The sequence below is a fragment of the Choloepus didactylus genome, chromosome 5 (assembly GCF_015220235.1).
Source record: "Choloepus didactylus isolate mChoDid1 chromosome 5, mChoDid1.pri, whole genome shotgun sequence".
NCBI lineage: Eukaryota > Metazoa > Chordata > Mammalia > Pilosa > Megalonychidae > Choloepus > Choloepus didactylus.
Window position 1 is genome coordinate 93,079,229 of NC_051311.1, and position 18,288 is coordinate 93,097,516.

Genomic DNA, 18,288 nt, shown 5'->3' on the forward strand with positions numbered 1-18,288 from the left:
CTGTCTGTAGGGCTCCCTTTAGTATCTCCAGTAGGGCAGGTCTCTTGTTAGCAAATTCTCTCAGCATTTCTTTGTCTGTGAAAAATTTAAGCTCTCCCTCAAATTTGAAGGAGAGCTTTGCTGGATAAAGTATTCTTGGCTGGAAATTCCTCTCACTCAGAATTTTAAATATATCGTGCCACTGCCTTCTCGCCTCCATGGTGGCTGCTGAGTAGTCACTACTTAGTCTTATGCTGTTTCCTTTGTATGTGGTGAATTGCTTTTCTCTTGCTGCTTTCAGAACTTGCTCCTTCTCTTCTATGTTTGACAGTGTGATCAGTATATGTCTCGGAGTGGGTTTTTTTGGATTTATTCTATTTGGAGTTCGCTGAGCATTTATGATTTGTGTATTTATGTTGTTTAGAAGATTTGGGAAGTTTTCCCCAACAATTTCTTTGAATACTCTTCCTAGACCTTTACCCTTTTCTTCCCCTTCTGGGACACCAATGAGTCTTATATTTGGACGTTTCATATTATCTATCATATCCCTGAGGTCCATTTCGAGTTTTTCAATTTTTTTCCCCATTCTTTCTTTTATGCTTTCATTTTCCATTCTGTCATCTTCCAGGTCACTGATTCGTTGTTCAACTTCCTCTAGTCTTGTACTATGAGTGTCCAGAATCTTTTTAATTTGGTCAACAGTTTCTTTAATTTCCATAAGATCATCCATTTTTTTATTTAGTCTTGCAATGTCTTCTTTATGCTCTTCTAGGGTCTTCTTGATTTCCTTCATATCCCGTACTAGGGTCTCATTGTTCATCTTTAGTTCTTTGAGTAGCTGCTCTAGGTGTGTCTCTTCTGGTCTTTTGATTTGGGTGCTTGGGCTTGGGTTATCCATATCGTCTGGTTTTTTCATATGCTTTATAATTTTCTGTTGTTTTTGGCCTCGTGGCATTTGCTGAACTTGATAGGGTTCTTTTAGGGTTTGTAGACTAGTTGAAGTCCTTATCTCTAATTTATCAGATCTACAGCTTCGTGGAGTAGACTTTCTCTAACTAACCAGCAGGTGGCGTCCACGAGCCACCTGTCCTCCACAAGCCAGTTCTCCCCTGCTTAGCCTTTTTGGTGAGTGGGGGAGTGAGTCTTGTGGGGCCCAATTGGTGTACCAAGCTTGCGTGTGTAGTTGGTGTTGCCTGCCCTGTATGTGGGGCGTGTTTCTGGGCAGTCGGGGAGGGGGGTGGCCCTAACAATCAAATCTCCCTGATGATCCTAGAGTTTTAAAGCTACTGCAATAGTCTAATCCTTCAGTTCAGTCCTGCCACAGTTTGTCTCTGCCACTGACCCACAAGTCTTTGGTATTGGCGTATGGCTCCTGAGACTTGCAAGTGGGCCCCTCTTCCAGGCTGTGCACCCCGGGTCCTCTGTTGAGGGATGACTGTGCTGTGTCACAGGTGAGTGCCGTCCCCCCAGGGTAGTTCTGGGCTGCTGGGCTGTGTTGGGAGGCTCCCAGTCTGCTCAAATGATGGCTGAATGGGGCTCTGTTAATTCACACTGCTCCCCCTTCCCAGCTCTGGGACATTCAGCTGAGGTTGCAGGGAAGGCTAATGTCCACGCCCAGTTTTGTGGTGTGTGCCTGTTATTTGAAGCACTTCCGTCACACTGGGTTGTCTGGGGCAGCTCTGGGCTATGGGGCTGGCGATGGGCAGGAGTGTTTCCTGTCCACCAGGATGGTGGCTGTGAGCGGACACCCCCCTTTTCTTGGGAAGTTGTGTTGTTTAGTGAATTTTCTCAGCCACTGGATTATTGCCTTTTGTCTCAGAGCTCTCTTAGTTCTGCTCTTGACTTGACGTGCCCAAATTTCAATTCTTTGAAGCTTTCTGTATTGAGCTTCTTAGAGTAATTGTTTTAGAAAAAGCAAAAAGGATTTAAAAAAAAAAAAAAAAAAAAAACGGCCCTCCTCAGAGATCTAATGGGTTATTGAAATGCTAATAGACAAAGCAACCAGGGCCATTAAGGAAAGGTGCACAGGGCAGAGAGATCAGCCTTGCTTCGGGATTTGCATATGCGCCTCAAGGCCTGATCTCCGCCCTTCCCCTTTCTGTGTTCACCAGAACTCCAAAAATCCTCTGCTTTTATTTTGGAGTTTTTCGTGTTGTTTTTTTTCTATGCCTGTCTCCTCTCTGCTGGGCTGGCTGCTCTCAGAGTCTCTGGTGTCTGGTCTCAGTCTATCTATGGTTGGAGTTTGAATCAGTAGAATGAGTTTCCGATAAGAGCAGCCACTGCAATTCTCCCTTCTCCTTCCTGGAGCTGACAGCCCCTCCTCCCCCGGGACTGAGCCTGGCAGGGAGGGGCGCGGGTCCCCTGGCCGCAAAAACTTACAGATTTCGCTGATCTCAGCAGTTCCACGTTTTCATGGGTGTTGTATGAAGTATGCCCAAAGACAGATTGCTCTGTGGTGTCCAGTCCACGCAGTTCCTGGCTTTTTACCTACTTTCCTGGAGGAGTAACTGTGGTTTAATTGATCTATTCAGTTTTCAAGTGCAAGGCTCGACTCAGAGTTGCAATATATTCTTTCACCTCTCTTCTGAAATCTGGCAGGTGCTTCAGAACTCCTCTCGCCTTAGCTCCAACAACCAAGCGCCCGCAGGACCAGCCGCCTCAATACAGTTTTGATACTTATAATCCCATTAACAAGCAATCATCACCCCTATCCATTACCATACCTTTGATTCACCCTCATTAACATATCTGAACATGTTAGATTATCATTTCCCCTTCATTATCTCTGTCTATCACTAGGTCCCAATAGTCCACATTATAAGACATTGATTTTACATTGTTGAGGGAGTTCATAATAGTGGTAACATAAAATATCTCCTTTTGTGTCTGACTTATTTCACTCAGAATTATTTCTTCAGGGTTCATCCTTGTTTCCATATCTTTCAGGACCTTGTTCCTTCTTACTGCTGCATAGTATTCCATTGTATGTATATACCACATTTTATTTATCCACGCGACTGTTGAAGGACACTTGCATTGTTTCCATCTCTTGGCAATTGTGAACAGTGCCACTATGAACAGCCATGTATAAATGTCTTTTTGTGACCCTGCTTTCAGATCTTCTGGGTATATACCAAGAAGTGGAATTGCTAGATTGTAGGGTAATTCAATAACTAGTTTTCTGAGAAACCTCCAAACTGTCTTCTAGAGTGGCTGTACCATTATACCTTCCCACCAGCAATGAATAAGAGTTCCAATTTCTCTACATCCTCTCCAGCATTTACTGTTTCCTGTTTGTTTAATGGCAGCCATTCTTATTGGTGTGAGATGGTATCTCATTGTGGTTTCGATTTGCATTTCCCTAACAGCTAGTGAAAATGAACATGTTTTCATGTGTTTTTTAGCCATTTGTATTTCCTCTTCAGAAAAATGCCTTTTCATATCTTTTGCCCAATTTATAATTGGGCTGTTTGTGCTATTATTGTTGAGTTGTAGGATTTCTTTATATGTGTAGGATATCAGTATCTTATCAGATGTATGGTTTCCAAATATTTTCTCCATTGAGTTGGCTGCATCTTCACCTTTGTGACAAAGTCTTTTGAGGCATAGAAGTTTTGATTTTGAGGAGTTCAGATATATCTATTTTTTCTTTTGTTGCCTGTGCTGTGGGTGTAATGTTTATCTAAGATGCTACCTTTTATTACTAGGTCTTGAAGATGTTTCCCTATATTGTAAGAATTTTAATGTGCTGTGTCTTATATTAAAGTCTTTGATCCACTTTGAGTTAATTGTTGTATAGGATGTGAGGTAAGGGACCTCTTTCATTCTTTTGGTTATGGATGTCCAGTTTCTCCCAGCCCCAGTTGTTGAAGAGACTGTTCTGTCCCAGTTCAGTGGATTTGGGGGGCTGTTTCAGTTTGCTAATGCTGCCCTTATGCAAAATACCAGAAATGTATTGGCTTTTATTAGGTTACAAGTTTTTAGTTGTAAGTTTCTAAACTAAGGCATCAACAAGAGGATGCCTTAACTGAAGAATGGCTGATGGCGTCCAGAACACCTCTGTCAGCTGGGAAGGCATGTGGCTGGCATCTGCAGTTTCTTTGTTCCCAGGTTGCATTTCAAAATGGTTTTCTCCAAAATTTCTCTGGGTAGCTTCTTCAACTCCTGTGCACCTAAGTGTCAGGGTCCTCTCTTAGCTTCTCCAGAGCAAACTCTGGGTTAGCATCTCCAAACTTCTCCAATCATGTCCAAGTGTCAGCATCAGTGGCAGCTTTTAACTTCTCTCCAAAATGTCCCCCTCAGCTGCTCTGAGTTCCTTCTGTTTGTGAGTTCTTTTATAGGACTCCAGTAATTAAATCAAGACCCACCCTGAATGGGTGGTGGGGTCCATATCTCCTTGGAGATAATTTAATAAAATGTTTTGCCCACAGTTGATTGAGTCATATCTCCATGGAAACACTCAATCAAAAGATTCCTACCTAATCAATACTAATATGTCTGCCCCCACAAGACTGCATTAAAAAACACAGTTTTTTTCTGGGGGACATAATATATCCAAACTGGCACAGGGGCTTTATCAAAAATCAGTCAACCATAGATCTGGGGGTCTATTTCTGAACTCTCAATTTGATTTCATTGATCAATATTTCTGTCTTCGTGCCAATATCATGCTGTTTTGGCCGCTGTGGCTTTAGTAGGCTTTAAAGTCTTCTTTTTCAGGATGTTTTTGGCAATTCAAGGGCCCTTTCCCTTCCAAATAAGTTTGATAGCTAGCTTTTCCAAGTCTGCAAAGTAAGCTGTTGGAATTTTTATTGGAATTGTGTTGAATTTGTAGATCAGTTTGGGTAGAATTAACATCTTAGCAATGTTTATCCTTCCTGTCCATGAGCACAGAATATCTTTCTACCTGTTTAGGTCCTTTTTAATTTCTTTTCATAAAGTTTTGTAATCTCTGTGTAGAGGTCTTTTATGTCCTTGGTTAAGTTTATTCCTTGCTTTTTTAGATGCTATTTTTTTTTTTGATTGCCTCTTCAGTTAGGTCATTACTAGTGTATAGGAACTTTACTAACTTATGTGCATTAATCTTGTATCCTGCCACTCTGCTGAATTTATCAGCTCAAGTAGCTTTGCTGTTGATTTCTCAGATTTTTCCAAATATAAGATCATATCACCTGCAAATAATGACAGTTTTACTTCTTCCTCTTCAATTTGGATATGTTATTTCTTTGTTTTGATGAATTGCTCTGGCTTGAATGTCTAGCACAATTTTGAGGTGACAGTGGGCATCCTTGCTTGTTACTGAGCTTAGGGGGAAGCCTTCAGCCTCTCATTGAGTACTATGCTGTTGGTTTTTCATTACGCCCTTTATCATATTGAGGAAGTTTCCTTCAATTCCTGCCTTATGAAGTGTTCTTATCAAAAAGGGATGTTGAATTTTTCAGCTTGTATCGAGGTGATCATTTGATTTTTCTCTTTTGATGTTTAATGTTTTGTATTACATTGATTGATTTTCTTATGTTGAACTATCCTTGCATGCCAGGAATGAATCCCACTTGGTCGTGATGTGTAATTTTTTAAATGTACCTTTGGATTTGATTTGCAAGTATTTTGTTGAGAATCTTTGCATCTATATTCATTAGGGAGGTTGGTTTGATTGGCTTATTGTTTTCCTTTTTTGTAGTATCTTTACCTGGTTTTGCTATCAGAGTGATATTAGCTTCACAAAATGAGTTAGGTAGTGTTCCTTTTTGTTCAGTTTTTTGAAAAATTTTGAGCAGGAATGGTGTCAATTGTGTTAGGAAAGTCTGGTAAAATTCCCCTGTGAAGCCATCTGGCCCTGGACTTTTATTTCTAAGTAGATTTTTGATGACTGATTGGATCTCTTTGCTTGTGATTGGTTCTTCTTGGGTTAGTCTAGGTTGTTCATATGTTTCCAGGAAATCTTCCATTTCCTCTAAATCATCTAGTTTGTTGGCATACAGTTGTTCAATTATCCCACTCTCATTTCTGATTCTGTTTATTTGGATCTTCTCTCTTTTTGCCTTTGTCAGTCTAGCTACTGGTTTGTCAATCTTGTTGATCTTCTCAAAGAACTAATTTTTGGTTTTTTTATTCTCTCTATTGTTTTTATCGTTCTCCAGCTCATTTATTTCTGTTTTAACCTTCATTTCCTTTCTTCTGCTTGCTTTAGGGTTAGTTTGCTGATCATTCTCTAGCTTCTTCAGTTCAGTTAGGTCTTAGGTTTCAGCTCTTTCTTGCTTTCTGGTGTATGTACGTAGAGCTATAAATTTCCTTCTCAGCACCGCCTTCACTGCATTCCGTAGGTTTTGATATGTTGTGTTCTCGTTTTCATTTGTCTCTCGATATTTACTTATTATTTTTCTTGTAATTTCTTCTTTGACCCACTGATTGTTTAGGAGTGTGTTGTTTAACTTCCACATATTTGTGAATGTTCTGGTTCTTTGATGGTTATTGACTTCCAGTTGCGTTCCATTCTGGCCAGAGAATGTATTTTGAATAATTTCAATCTTTTTAAATTTCTTAAGATTTGTTTTGTGCCCCTGCATATGATCTATCCTGGAGAATGTTCCATGGACGCTAGAGAAGAATATATATCCTGGTACTTTGGGATGTAACGATCTGTATATGTCTGTTGAGTCTAATTTGTTTATCATATTGTTTAGGTTCTCGATTTCCTTGTTGGTCCTGTGTGTAGTTGCTCTATCCATAGAAGAGGTGTATTGAAATCTTCCACTATTATTGTAGATGTGTCTATTGCTCCCTTCACTTTAGCCAGTGTTTGTCTCATGTATTTTGGAGCCCCTTGATTGGGTGCATAAACATTTATGATTGTTATTTCCTCTTGGTAAATTGTCCCTTTTATTAATATATAGTGTCCTTTTTTGTCTCTTATGACATCTTTGTATTTAAAGTCTATTTTGTCCGACATTAGTATAGCTACCCTTTCTTCCTTTTGGTTGCAGCTTGCGTGGAATATTTTTTTCCAACCTTTCACGTTCAGTCTTTTTTGTGTTGCAGGGTCTAAGATGAGTGTCTTGTAAATAGCATATCAATGGGTCATACTTTTTAATGTAGTGTACAAGTCTGTATCTTTTAATTGGAGAGTTTAATCCATTCACATTTAAATTTATCACTGTGAAATAGTTCTTGAGCCAGCTATCTTATCCTTTGGCTTTTAGTTTGTCAGATCTATTTTTTCCCTCTCTCTCTATTTCTTTTACATTACCCTTACTAATACTCTTCAGTTGGTGCTCTTCTATAGACCTCTCTCTCTTTTTCTCAGCGAGTATTGTTCCCTTTGGTGTTTCTTACAGGGCAGTTCTCTTGTTAACACATTCTCTCAGCATTTGTTTGTCTGTGAAAATTTTAAACTCTCTCTCAATTTTGACGGAGAGCTCTGCTGGATAAAGAATTCTTGGCTGGCAATTTTTCTCTTTCAGAATCTTCAATGTGTCATACCTCTATCTTCTTGCCTCCATGATCCCCTCTTAGTTGTCAGTTCTTAATCTTACGTGGTTTCCCTTGTATGTGGTGAATAACCTCTCTTGCTGCTTTCAGAACTTTCTCCTTCTCTTCAGTATTTGACAATCTCATCAGTATATGTCTCAGTGGGTTTATTTCGATTTATTGTATTTGGAGTTCATTGGGCATCTTTGATTTGCATATTTATGTTGTTTAGATGGGTCAGGAAGTTTTCCCCAACTATGTCTTGAAACACTTTTCCTAGCCCTTGACTCTTCTCCTTCTGGCACACCAGTGATTCTTACATTTGTTCACTTAATGTTGTCCCTCATTTCCATGAACTCCTTCTCAAATTTTTCGATGTTTTTCACCATTTGTTTTTTGTGTGTTTGCATTCACTTGTTTTGTCCACAAGTTCAATTATCCTTTCTTCTGTCTGTTCAGATCTGCTAGTGTGTGTCTGTAGTATATTCTAATTTGATCAATAGTATCTTTTATTTCCAGAAGAGCTGCTATTTTTTTATTTACTCTTTCTAATTCTTTATGCTCTTCTGTAGTTTTCTTGATGTCCTTTCTGTCCTTAGCCATCTTGTTTAAGTTGTTTTGGAGATTTGTGTATACTTGTTTAATTAATTGCTCTATATTTTGTGACTCTTCTGGCTTTTTAATTTGTTCATTTGGCTAGTCCAGTTCTTGTAGATTTGTCAAGTGTTTATGATTATCTGTTGGCTTTGGAGCATTTGCTTGTTGTTCCAGTTTGCTAGAGTTGCCATTATGCAAATATCAGAAATGGATTGGCTTTTATAAAGGTGATTCATTATGTTACAAAGTTACTGTTCTAAGAGTGTGAAAACATCCAAATTAAGGCATCAACAAGATGATACCTTCACTGAAGAATGGCCAGTGGCATCCAGAACACCTCTGGCAGTTGGCAAGTCACGTGGCTAGCATCTGCTAGTCCTTTGCTCCCAGGTTGTGTTTTAAAATGTCATTCTCCAAAATTGTTTCTGGGCTCCTGTCTCTCAGCTCCTGTGCATCCGTGCTTCTTTCTCCCAGAGCATTTCTCTCTAAGCATTGGGGGTTCCTCTCTTAGCTTCTCTGGGGCATACTCTGGGCTTCATCTCTTAGCTTAGCATTTCTAATCGTCTTTGTGTTCTCCAAGCATCTCCAAGCATCTCCAAGCATCAGTGTCTTTGTTGGCTCTTGAGCTGTCTTATATAGTCCAGTGAACTGATCAAGACCCACACTGAATGGGTTCGGCCATGCCTTAATGGAAATAATATAATCAAAAGGTTTCACCTACAGTTGGGTGAGTCACATCTCCATGGAAACTACCTAATCCAAATATCCCACAAAATTGGATTAAAAGGGCATGCTTTTTTGTGGGTGACATAATATATCCAAACTGGCACACTTGTCTTGATAAGTTATTTTGGGAAATACAGGATTATTTGAGCATTTATATTTAGTTTGGCAGAGCTACAGCCTGCTGGAGTACAGTTTCCCCATCCTACCAGCAGGTGGCAGTCTTGACCTGCCTTTTACTCTCAAGCCAGCCTTCCCTGAACTTTTCCCATTTGCTGGGTGGAGTACAAACCAGGTGGGGAACCAATCAGTGCACCAGTTCTCCAAGTGCACTGGGAACTGCCTGCCCTGGGGATGTGATGCATGCCTTGTGCAGTTCGGCAGGGAGTCTGCTCAAGGGTACCCTCCAGATCCAGTGTGCCCTGTTCCCTGCCTGCCATGTGCCTGTGGACCTCTGCAGTGTGGGAGGGACTCCTGATGTGTCTGTATGGTGCCCTCTCGTATTCCCGGTGCACCCCCGGACTTCCATGGTGGGAGAGTAAATGCTGTCTCCCAGGTTTCCTCATGGGAGCTCCTGGCCGTGTGGTTGTGGAAGATTATCTTCCAGTTAATTGCTAAGGTGGGTGCACAGGAGTGGAGAGTCGCAGCTCACTCCCTTGCCCAGCAGTGGTCTCTCTGCTGCTTCCCTGGGAGGTGGTCCCAACTGGAACAAACTGACCCCATCCCTTGAGGTGCCGTTTTTCTGCGTTTTTGTACATGTCCCCACTGTGTATTCTAGGGGTCCCTCTGTGGCTGGTTACACTCGAAACCATGGTCCTGGGCATTCTCCGGCCCCACTTTTAGTTTCTCTCATGGAGTAGAAGCCCACTCTGCCTCACCCACTCTGTTTCACCCACTCCGCCTCACCCACTCCACCTCACCCACTCCTCCATCTTCTGAACCTGCTTTTGTTAACCCTGCTTCCTTTTTGTGTCTCTTTTATGATGGATGTTTAATGACTCCAGTACATGTTAAAGAATATTCTCTATTAAAAAAAAAAAATTAGGAAAGTAGCTCTTAGGCCAGGAATCATAATAAATCTATTATTGTTTTGAGTATAAATTACTTTTTAAAAAAATTAACTTTATTGTTCACTTCTTCCTTTTTCCTTCCACCCCTACTTAAATAATTTTAAGTATTATTCTACATGAATTTTCTTTCTTTCTTTTTTTTTTTTGCTCTCAGTCATTTATAGTTATTTGTGTGTGTATATTTATGTATAGACAAGATTATAGGGTCAAAATTAAATCCCTTTTTTGGCATGTTGTAGTTCAAAATCATTTTAACCTTCTGGTTAAAATATCTTATTGTGTATATTCAAACTTTTGAGCTGACAAAAATACTATTTTCTCATAGTGTTCTCATTTCTGCTTTTGTCTTCTAACTGGTTCTCATTTCCCCTCTCTATACAGTCATTTTGTCCTAAAGGTGTTAAGCTATTTTTTTGGTAAAAGTTCTTTACATCTTTATTACTGAACTTAAGATAGTTATCACATGATAAACCAACTTAGCCACAATAACTGAAAATGAGGAAATTAGTTGCAAAATTATTAACTCTGTTTTCCTTTTTTCCCTTTACATGCTCTTGTCAACCTCCCAGAATATTTGTTTGAAATTTCTTGGTTTTCTAAATGAGAGATTTGTTTCCAAATGCTAATCTCAGTGTGTTAAGATAGTCTAATATTGGTCCATGAGTTTTAGAGACTATGTAGATCCTTTGTTTAGTTAAGAGATGATATTGAGTTTTTAAGATTTATATGTTTGACTTCATTCTTATTCCTAGAATAACACAATAGGCCTTAAACATTGCCATCTCTTTTTCACTTCAGTTTAATTAAGTCCTGTTATAACCTGTGCCGAATCAGCCATATATTGTATAATGTAGAGTAGAAAGTTTATATATTATTTTGTATAGTTTTACTTGAATTAAAACTCATTTAACATTTCGAAAGGCTAGTATATACATTTTTCTTTAAATTTTAATTGAATAATGTATCCATTTTAGGCTATGAATGCAAGATTAATTTCAAAGCTAAAACTTTTATATTTTAGAAATATAGGTGTTTTAGAATGCTGTTTCCTTAATATAAAGAGTTAAAATATTTCTTTTACCCATTACATTTTTTAAATGTATACATTATTTTTTTCAAATGCAATATGCAATGTATATTTTTAAGCCTTTAACTATATTTAAAAAATCTCCAGAAAATGACATCTGATAAATATTTAATTGCTTTCTCATCTCTTTTCTCATTACCCGATCGTTTTTACATTTTATTCCATAAATTAAAATTCTTTTTTACTAGCCTCAAATGCAAACTAGAATGATAGTTGTGTCAGAGTGTTTCTGCCTCATTAGTCAAAGGTTTATAGATGACTAAAGAGTACAAGGAAAAAGTCAGACTTTGTATGAGATAACACCCAGTAGCAGATAAGTAATTGTTTCCAATCTGCATTCTTAGTGTGTACATAGTCAATATATACTCAGTGTTTGCTACTGAACTTAAAATGTTAGATAGTGTCCTTACATTTTGTAGATTATGTTACTATACTGATAGATTTGCCATTTGGGCAAGATGGGCTTTCCTATTTTGGAAAAGTAAAAAAACAACTTTCTGTAGATTCTATTTTGAGGAAGCTATTTTTGATGAGAATAATTACTTTGCCAAAAGTTGAGTGCTTACCATAATGTCTGGCACAATTGAACTTGTGCTCAGTGGATGAATGGATTAAAAAAAATGGGAAGGACAAATGCATAGAAGAAAAGACAGTTAACCATTAATTTTTTTTTTCTTTTAACATTTCTCTCTTAAAGAAATCTTGTTTGCTGGGAACTTTTAAATATAAGTGACTGGTTTTATAGGATGTTTTACATGGCTGTAGACTGTAAATCCCACTAGGAGAAAATGGGGAATCTAAAAAATTGGGGAAACGCATTTTAGAACTGGGGAGTGCATAAAATGATTTGAAATTTGTGCCTGCATTCTAAAGATATGCTGTGAGCAACAATAAGTCTCCACTTATTATTTCTTTGACAACCTAATTTAGAGGCATAAGTTAATAACAAATAGGTTTATAAGCCTTTCCTTAAAACTCTGTGTTCCAGAATTATTTTTGTAAAAACTTAAGTTTGAAATGCTAATTAGCAATACGTAATACTAGAATAAATGGTATTTGTTAGAGGTATTTACAAATAAAATGACTTCCCAGAGTAGGAGTTCTAAAGAGAATTTATTCTGGAAACCAGTAGCATGGTGTTTTGGGATTTAGAAAAACCTCAGTAAGCAAGCATCTGTATGGTACACATGCCTTTTTATCTTGTATGTATAAAAGACTACCATTGGTATTACCAACACTAGGATTTTCATTTCTTCAGTGACTGAGTACTAGCAATAATAATAGTTCATGTTATGGTCCTTCTTTTGAGTTTGTATTGGACTTTTTAGCTATGATACTGAATTCTGAGTATTTTTTTCCTCAAATGTAGTGCTGGTTATTTTTAAAGCACCCTATTTTTAATATTAATTAATTTTAATACAAACTAATACTTGTTTGATAATTTGGTTCTGTTTTTTTGTGTGTGTGAACCTTGATACAGCGCTGCTATGTGGAAAAATTAGTATACAAAACAACTTTAGCAAGCTCTGCTTGAAATAAGAGATTATACTAGAAATTAATCTGCAATGGATGATGTCATTTCTAAGATTCCTTTCAACTTCATAAGCTAGTGATTGCTTCAGCTGGTAATAAAAGCAGCTAAAGAGGTGCTTTGTTATTTTACATATGTGTAATGTGGACAAAAAACTAGAGTTAATATAGAGGTTTATAATTTAGAAGGGTATAACAAACATTAGAGGTAAATACTGTGAAATCCAAGAAGAATATTTTCTATCGTGAAGTCCAGTGACCAGGAGGTTTTGCTCATGCTGTTTGGGCAGTGGTTCTCTATTGAGTTACACTTCTGAATTGCCACATTGATTCATTTCATTAGATGAAACTCAGCATGTTCAGAAAGCTTATCTCCCCCAGAAGTTTTCTTCTCTCTTGGCTCTTTCTGTTAATGTTGCCACCATTTGCTCCTTCACTCAGAATGACAAATCGTCCATGGCATCTTCTTTCCTGTGTCACATATAGTCAGTCTTTTGCCTGCCAGTGCCCCTATTCCTTTGTCCTCTCACCCATTCTCCTCTTCCCACTCCATTTCTTTTTTTGTACAAATGTTAGCCATTCCTCAATGCCATTCCACCTGCTACCACCATTATAAAGTCTTTTTTAATATTTTCAACTTTAACTTCTCTTTTTCCTAGTTTCATAGTTTTTTAGTACCAATTATACTACTTTATGGCTTGGTTATTTCTTTTACTTTTTTTGTTTGGTGATATTACCAAGTTAGCCAGCTGCTTGCAGTGAAGTACCAGGTCTTTCACATTTTTGTAACCTCTCCATTGCTGACTTAGTCTAGTGCATTTTACTTATAAATCACAATGGCTTATCTAAATTTCTGAAATCCAGAACGCTCTGAAAACATAAAGGTTTTTTTTTGCTTGTGTGTTAGGCACTACACTTATTTTGTAACAAAACCTGGCTCAATGTTATATGAGACTGTTTATATTGTGCTGTAAACAATTGCTTTTTTTTCAGGTAAGAAACAGTTGAACAGAAGCAATTTCATGTTTCACCCTTAATAATCTTCATTTAACCTATTTAATGTGAATATTTACAGATTTTGGTGCAAAAATATTAATGAATGTTATTACAGGAGTGAGATTGTGTAATTAACATAATAAGCAAATGAATCCTTAATATATCAGAGGTATTTTTATGGTACAAATAGACTCTAACTTCTGGTGGTTGCTGAGGATCTAAAATTATGGTGACCAGAAGTCCTGATTTTCCTGAGAAGTACCAGTTTATACTTATTGACTCGGTATAATAATTGTGTCCCCTATTCATTCTCAAAAGGGCCTTGATTTGGACAATAAATTATATGGTCACCCTACCTATAGCAGATATCCCTGAAACAGATTCCTCTGTGATGATATGTGGCTTTTATTAAGGATAAAAGCTTCAAGTCTCCAGTAAAATGCATAAAACTCTTCTATTCTGTCAGACTACATATCAGGAGACAGGGTATATTAAAAATAAGTGGGAAGTTTCTATTTTCTAATAGTTAAAAAGGACACTGGCAAGTAATAGAAAGACAAAGAAGCTGTCATCATGGACTTGGTAGAAGTGCCTTTTGATTTTTTTTAAAAAAAGGCAACTACAGTTTGTAGCATTCCTGAATTGATCATCATAATATACCATAATATAATATAATATATAATATAATTAATACATAAATTATGTATATATTTAGTTATCTGAGATTTAGGCAAGGATGAAAAACATACTGGATAAAAATGAGATACTTCTGAGACGACACAAATTCAAGGGAATATTTTACATGATAATTTCACAGCTCCTCTATTCACAATCCTAAACAACCTAAGATTCATACAGCTTTATTGACTCTGGATCATCATTGTCAGTGATATTGCTGGTCTTTTTGATCAGAGAGAAATGAGAATATACCTAGCTGGGCTCCCTCTGCCCTTTTTTGTGTCCATTTGGTTAGTCAGTGATATGGGAGCTGCACTCCTTAATGGAGTAAGGAAGTTCACATGTGTCAGAGAGAGGGTGGGGCAAGGAATGATTAAAATGAAACTTTGGACCGATTTAAAACTAGTAGGTAGCAATTAGGAGTCCTAATAAAGTAGTCTTGAAAGTGCAAATATATAAGCCTTATTTTGTTGGCTTTTTTCCTGTCTGCACGCATTAGGTTTAGTGGTAGTGATGCCTGAAAAAAAGTTATTTTTAATCTTGCTTTTCTTGGGAAACCTTTTTCTTTACACTGTTATTTGAAACATGTTGAAATACTGCTGTAAACAACTGATTTTTCAGTAATTGGAGATGGGTCACTTCTTGATATAAATTCTCATTAGCATTTGGTCCTTCCAGGCCTAAAATATAGAACCAAAAAATAAACCCTTACTTGGCAAAATTAACGTTGTTTTAAAAAACCCAAAAGCCCAGAAACTGTTTATTTGGAACATGAGGAAGGAAAATTATTTTTCTTCTAAATTTAATGAAGCATTTTTTCCCCCCTTGGCAGAATGAAATTAACACTGAAAATATGGTCAGTTCCATATATTCTGAAAAACAAGATTCTCCTCCTCCAAAGCCACCAAGGACCCGCAGGTATTGCATGTTAGATTTTCTTTGAAAGGATACTTGTATTTTATTCAGTAGTAATTAAAGTGACAGACTCTGAATATTTATTTTTGTAACTTTCATTATTTTGTTTAGGATGTAGCATATTTATATGGCAATTTTTTTATTAGTAGTGTACTAAGAATTTTGTTTCATTTTGGATAAAATTACACTAGTACCACCTGCGTAAGAACAACAAGCACAACCATAAATTGACTATATTCTTGTGTTTTGGTACAGTGTACAACTAAAATTTTAGTTATTCCAAGGATTTCAATTTTTTTGTGATGACTGAACAATTAATTTGATTGCCAAAAATTATATGCATATTGAAGGTTAATATGAATATGTCTAATATTGCTAGCAAAGAAGGGTTTATTTCTCTATGCCTTTTCTTGCTTTCATACCCACCTCATTTATAATAATTAAAATCAGTATATATTGCTGTGTTTCTGTTTTGTTTTGGGTTTTGATCTCTTCTCTTTCAAGGTGTCTGCTAGGTTAGTTATGTGGTGTGGAAATAACATAGCAGAATCAGAATGATTTAGTTTCAAAACGTTTTCAGCCACTTATTAGTTATGGAGTCTTAGGCAAGTCACATAACTTCTTTGATCCTTGGGGCTTTTTCTGTTTTAAGTACTGTCCTAAGGATTAAATGAAATAATGTATGTGAAAAATGCTGCGTATATAGCCTGGAACATATTAGGTTTTCAGTAAGTGTTGGTTTTCTTGTTACAATGTGGAGTTAAGATAGAGTTGTTGAATTTATTTTTAAAAGAAGGCAGAGTAGACGATCTAATAAAACTGTTAGAATATCCTACAGAGTGTCTTGCTGTGAGGATAGATCTGCTTAATCTGATTGATCTTCCCTCAAAGTAGGACTTCTTTTATGCAGTGCCCATTCTTTTTTCTCTCTTAAACATTTGTTATAAGTTGACTAAAGGTTGGGTAAGGTGACTAGGGTTGCATCTGGGCATTGTACCCTAATGAGCACATCCCTCTTGACAAAAGAAATATAGCCTGTAACTTTTCCTCAGTAACTAAAGGCTTACTCAGAATCTCTTAACTTCTCTGGAGCAATGAATTTGTTCCACATTTTTACCATGCAAGACTCCAGTTAACACACAAAGGAGTCTCCTGAGTGGAAAATTCAGTATACTCTGGTATAAAGATACTTTACGTTGAGGCCTCAGTTCACATTTTTAACTTCAGTATTTACCAATTGAATGAACTTGGATGAACTACTTAATTTCTCTGAAAATTCTTTACTTCATTTGAAAAACTGGGATAACAATACTACTTTTCACATTGTTAATAATTAGTGATAATATATGCAAAGTCATGTTTCATGTTTGGCCTGTGGGTAGGTTTTCAAAATGCAGTTGTTATTATTGTCTTTGGATGCTTTTGCATGCTTTTCTAACTCAAACAGGAATTCTTTATAGGTGGGCTTAGCCCTTAGCAGTTAAATGTTCAAGGTCCTAACTGTGCAGCAACAAAACTTCCCGGTAGTTCTTTCCTGTTGGAGTACCACTTTGGTATGTACCAACATGAGAATTCTAGCCTCTTGTGGAAGGTAGCCAGTCAAAACCTACGCTTTCCTAACTTTTTCATCCTGCATATAAATTCTAGAGTCCTAAACGAAACTGTACTTTTCTAAGAGGAAATTAAGAATTATTTTGCTACCCTTTTAATTATAATTAATTATAATTTTTTTATGTAGAGGTTCTCAAAGCATGTACTGAGATTTGTGATTTATATGGTGATCTACTGCTGACAACAGATAGTGGTAGTCTCCTCCCAATTTTGCAGGGAAAAAAAATGAAAAGAATATTCTGAACATTAAGTCTCCCATTTTTTTTTCCAAAAATTTGACTTTTGGCTATTCGTTAATTAGCAAAAGATAATGACGTATCAAATGAGTGTTATCAGAAAAAGTCATTTAGTTTGACAGGTCTTTATTTGGGCATATTTGCTAATGTTTTTATGTGTGTGTGATTTTATATTACTGTACTCGTCATCTTTTTTTCTTATTCATTCAATGGAATTGAATGCCAAAATTTCATGGTATTTCACAAAGAGTACCCTACGACTTCTGGGTTCAGATGTGTTTTAGAACTGTTGTGGATTTGCAATATTACACGTGGAAATAAAATAACAAAGTCATAAATAAGTAAGAAATAAAAACAGTATACTTTGGCTATAGTAAGCAGGTTAATTGGTTGTTGAAAGTACATGTTATTGGAGATTCTTTCAAGAGAGGAAGGTTCATGCTTGTATTAGATTTAAACAGTTAAAAATGCTTCTGATTTGGAAATACTTGAAGAAGTCATACTGTAGTAATAAATTTTTAATAGCAAATTTCATTTTTTATTTCTGATACGAATTTTGTTTAAAAATATAATTCTCTGTATTTATTCATTCACAAGAGCACTCTGGAAATATACCTTGTTAGCTATTTTTATAAATCATTTACAGATTTACTACAGAGACATAGAAGGGGAGATGCCTTCGTAAATTCTATTTAATAGAATGAAAATGTACTTACTGCTTTCTTCTAATGCTTTTCAAACAATTTTGAATAAAATTCAAACAGTTTTAAATAGAAATAGGATTGGGAAGAAGACAGAATAGTTCTGCTTTACACATTTTGATATCGAGGCTGGAGATAAAGATTTATGAGTGTTCAGTATATAGATGATACACTAGCTACAATATACATAACAAAGTACCAAGGATGGAGCCTTGGTAAACACCCAGATTTGTAAAGGCAGATGAAAAAAAGCTGTAAAAAAAATAATAATAACCAGGGGATAAAGGAATACCAGGAACACAATGGTGTTACTGAAGCCACTAAGGAGAACGTTTTGTATCTGGCAGAAATACTTGAATTTCTACTCCGTTTCAGTGTTGCTTTGGATAATCACCTGAGCTTTCAGATATCAGAATATCCTAGATAGGTGAAGGCATCTGAGGAGTTGGGGTGTGCTCAAGTGGAGGCATTTAAAATTACATGATTTTTGGATCCCCCAGAAAGCACAGGATGCAGAACATTGGTATATTTTGCTGGCAAGTAGACCATGAGCAACCCAGAAAATTAGGTGATGGGAGAAACCCATATCCCATAAAACAGTTATTATTCTGCACCAGTGTTTATTGTTTAAAAAATTCTTTTGGTTATTTTTTGAAATGTTATTTTCCTTTTTTTTTTTTAATCAACTGTATCCAACC

General features: G+C 36.7%; 1 protein-coding gene across 2 annotated transcripts in view; it reads left to right on the forward strand.

Annotated features, from left to right (window-relative positions):
- The window catches only part of PTPN12 (protein tyrosine phosphatase non-receptor type 12), a 115,265-nt gene that overhangs the window by 71,207 nt on the left and 25,770 nt on the right, over positions 1–18,288 (forward strand). For both annotated transcript variants that reach the window (XR_005217003.1, XM_037836496.1), the window contains exon 12: positions 14,960–15,045. Coding sequence is in view for 1 of the 2 variants with exons in the window: in XM_037836496.1 (XP_037692424.1) it covers positions 14,960–15,045 (86 nt within the window). In the remaining variant the exon portion in view is untranslated. The remainder of the gene's footprint in view (positions 1–14,959; positions 15,046–18,288) is intronic.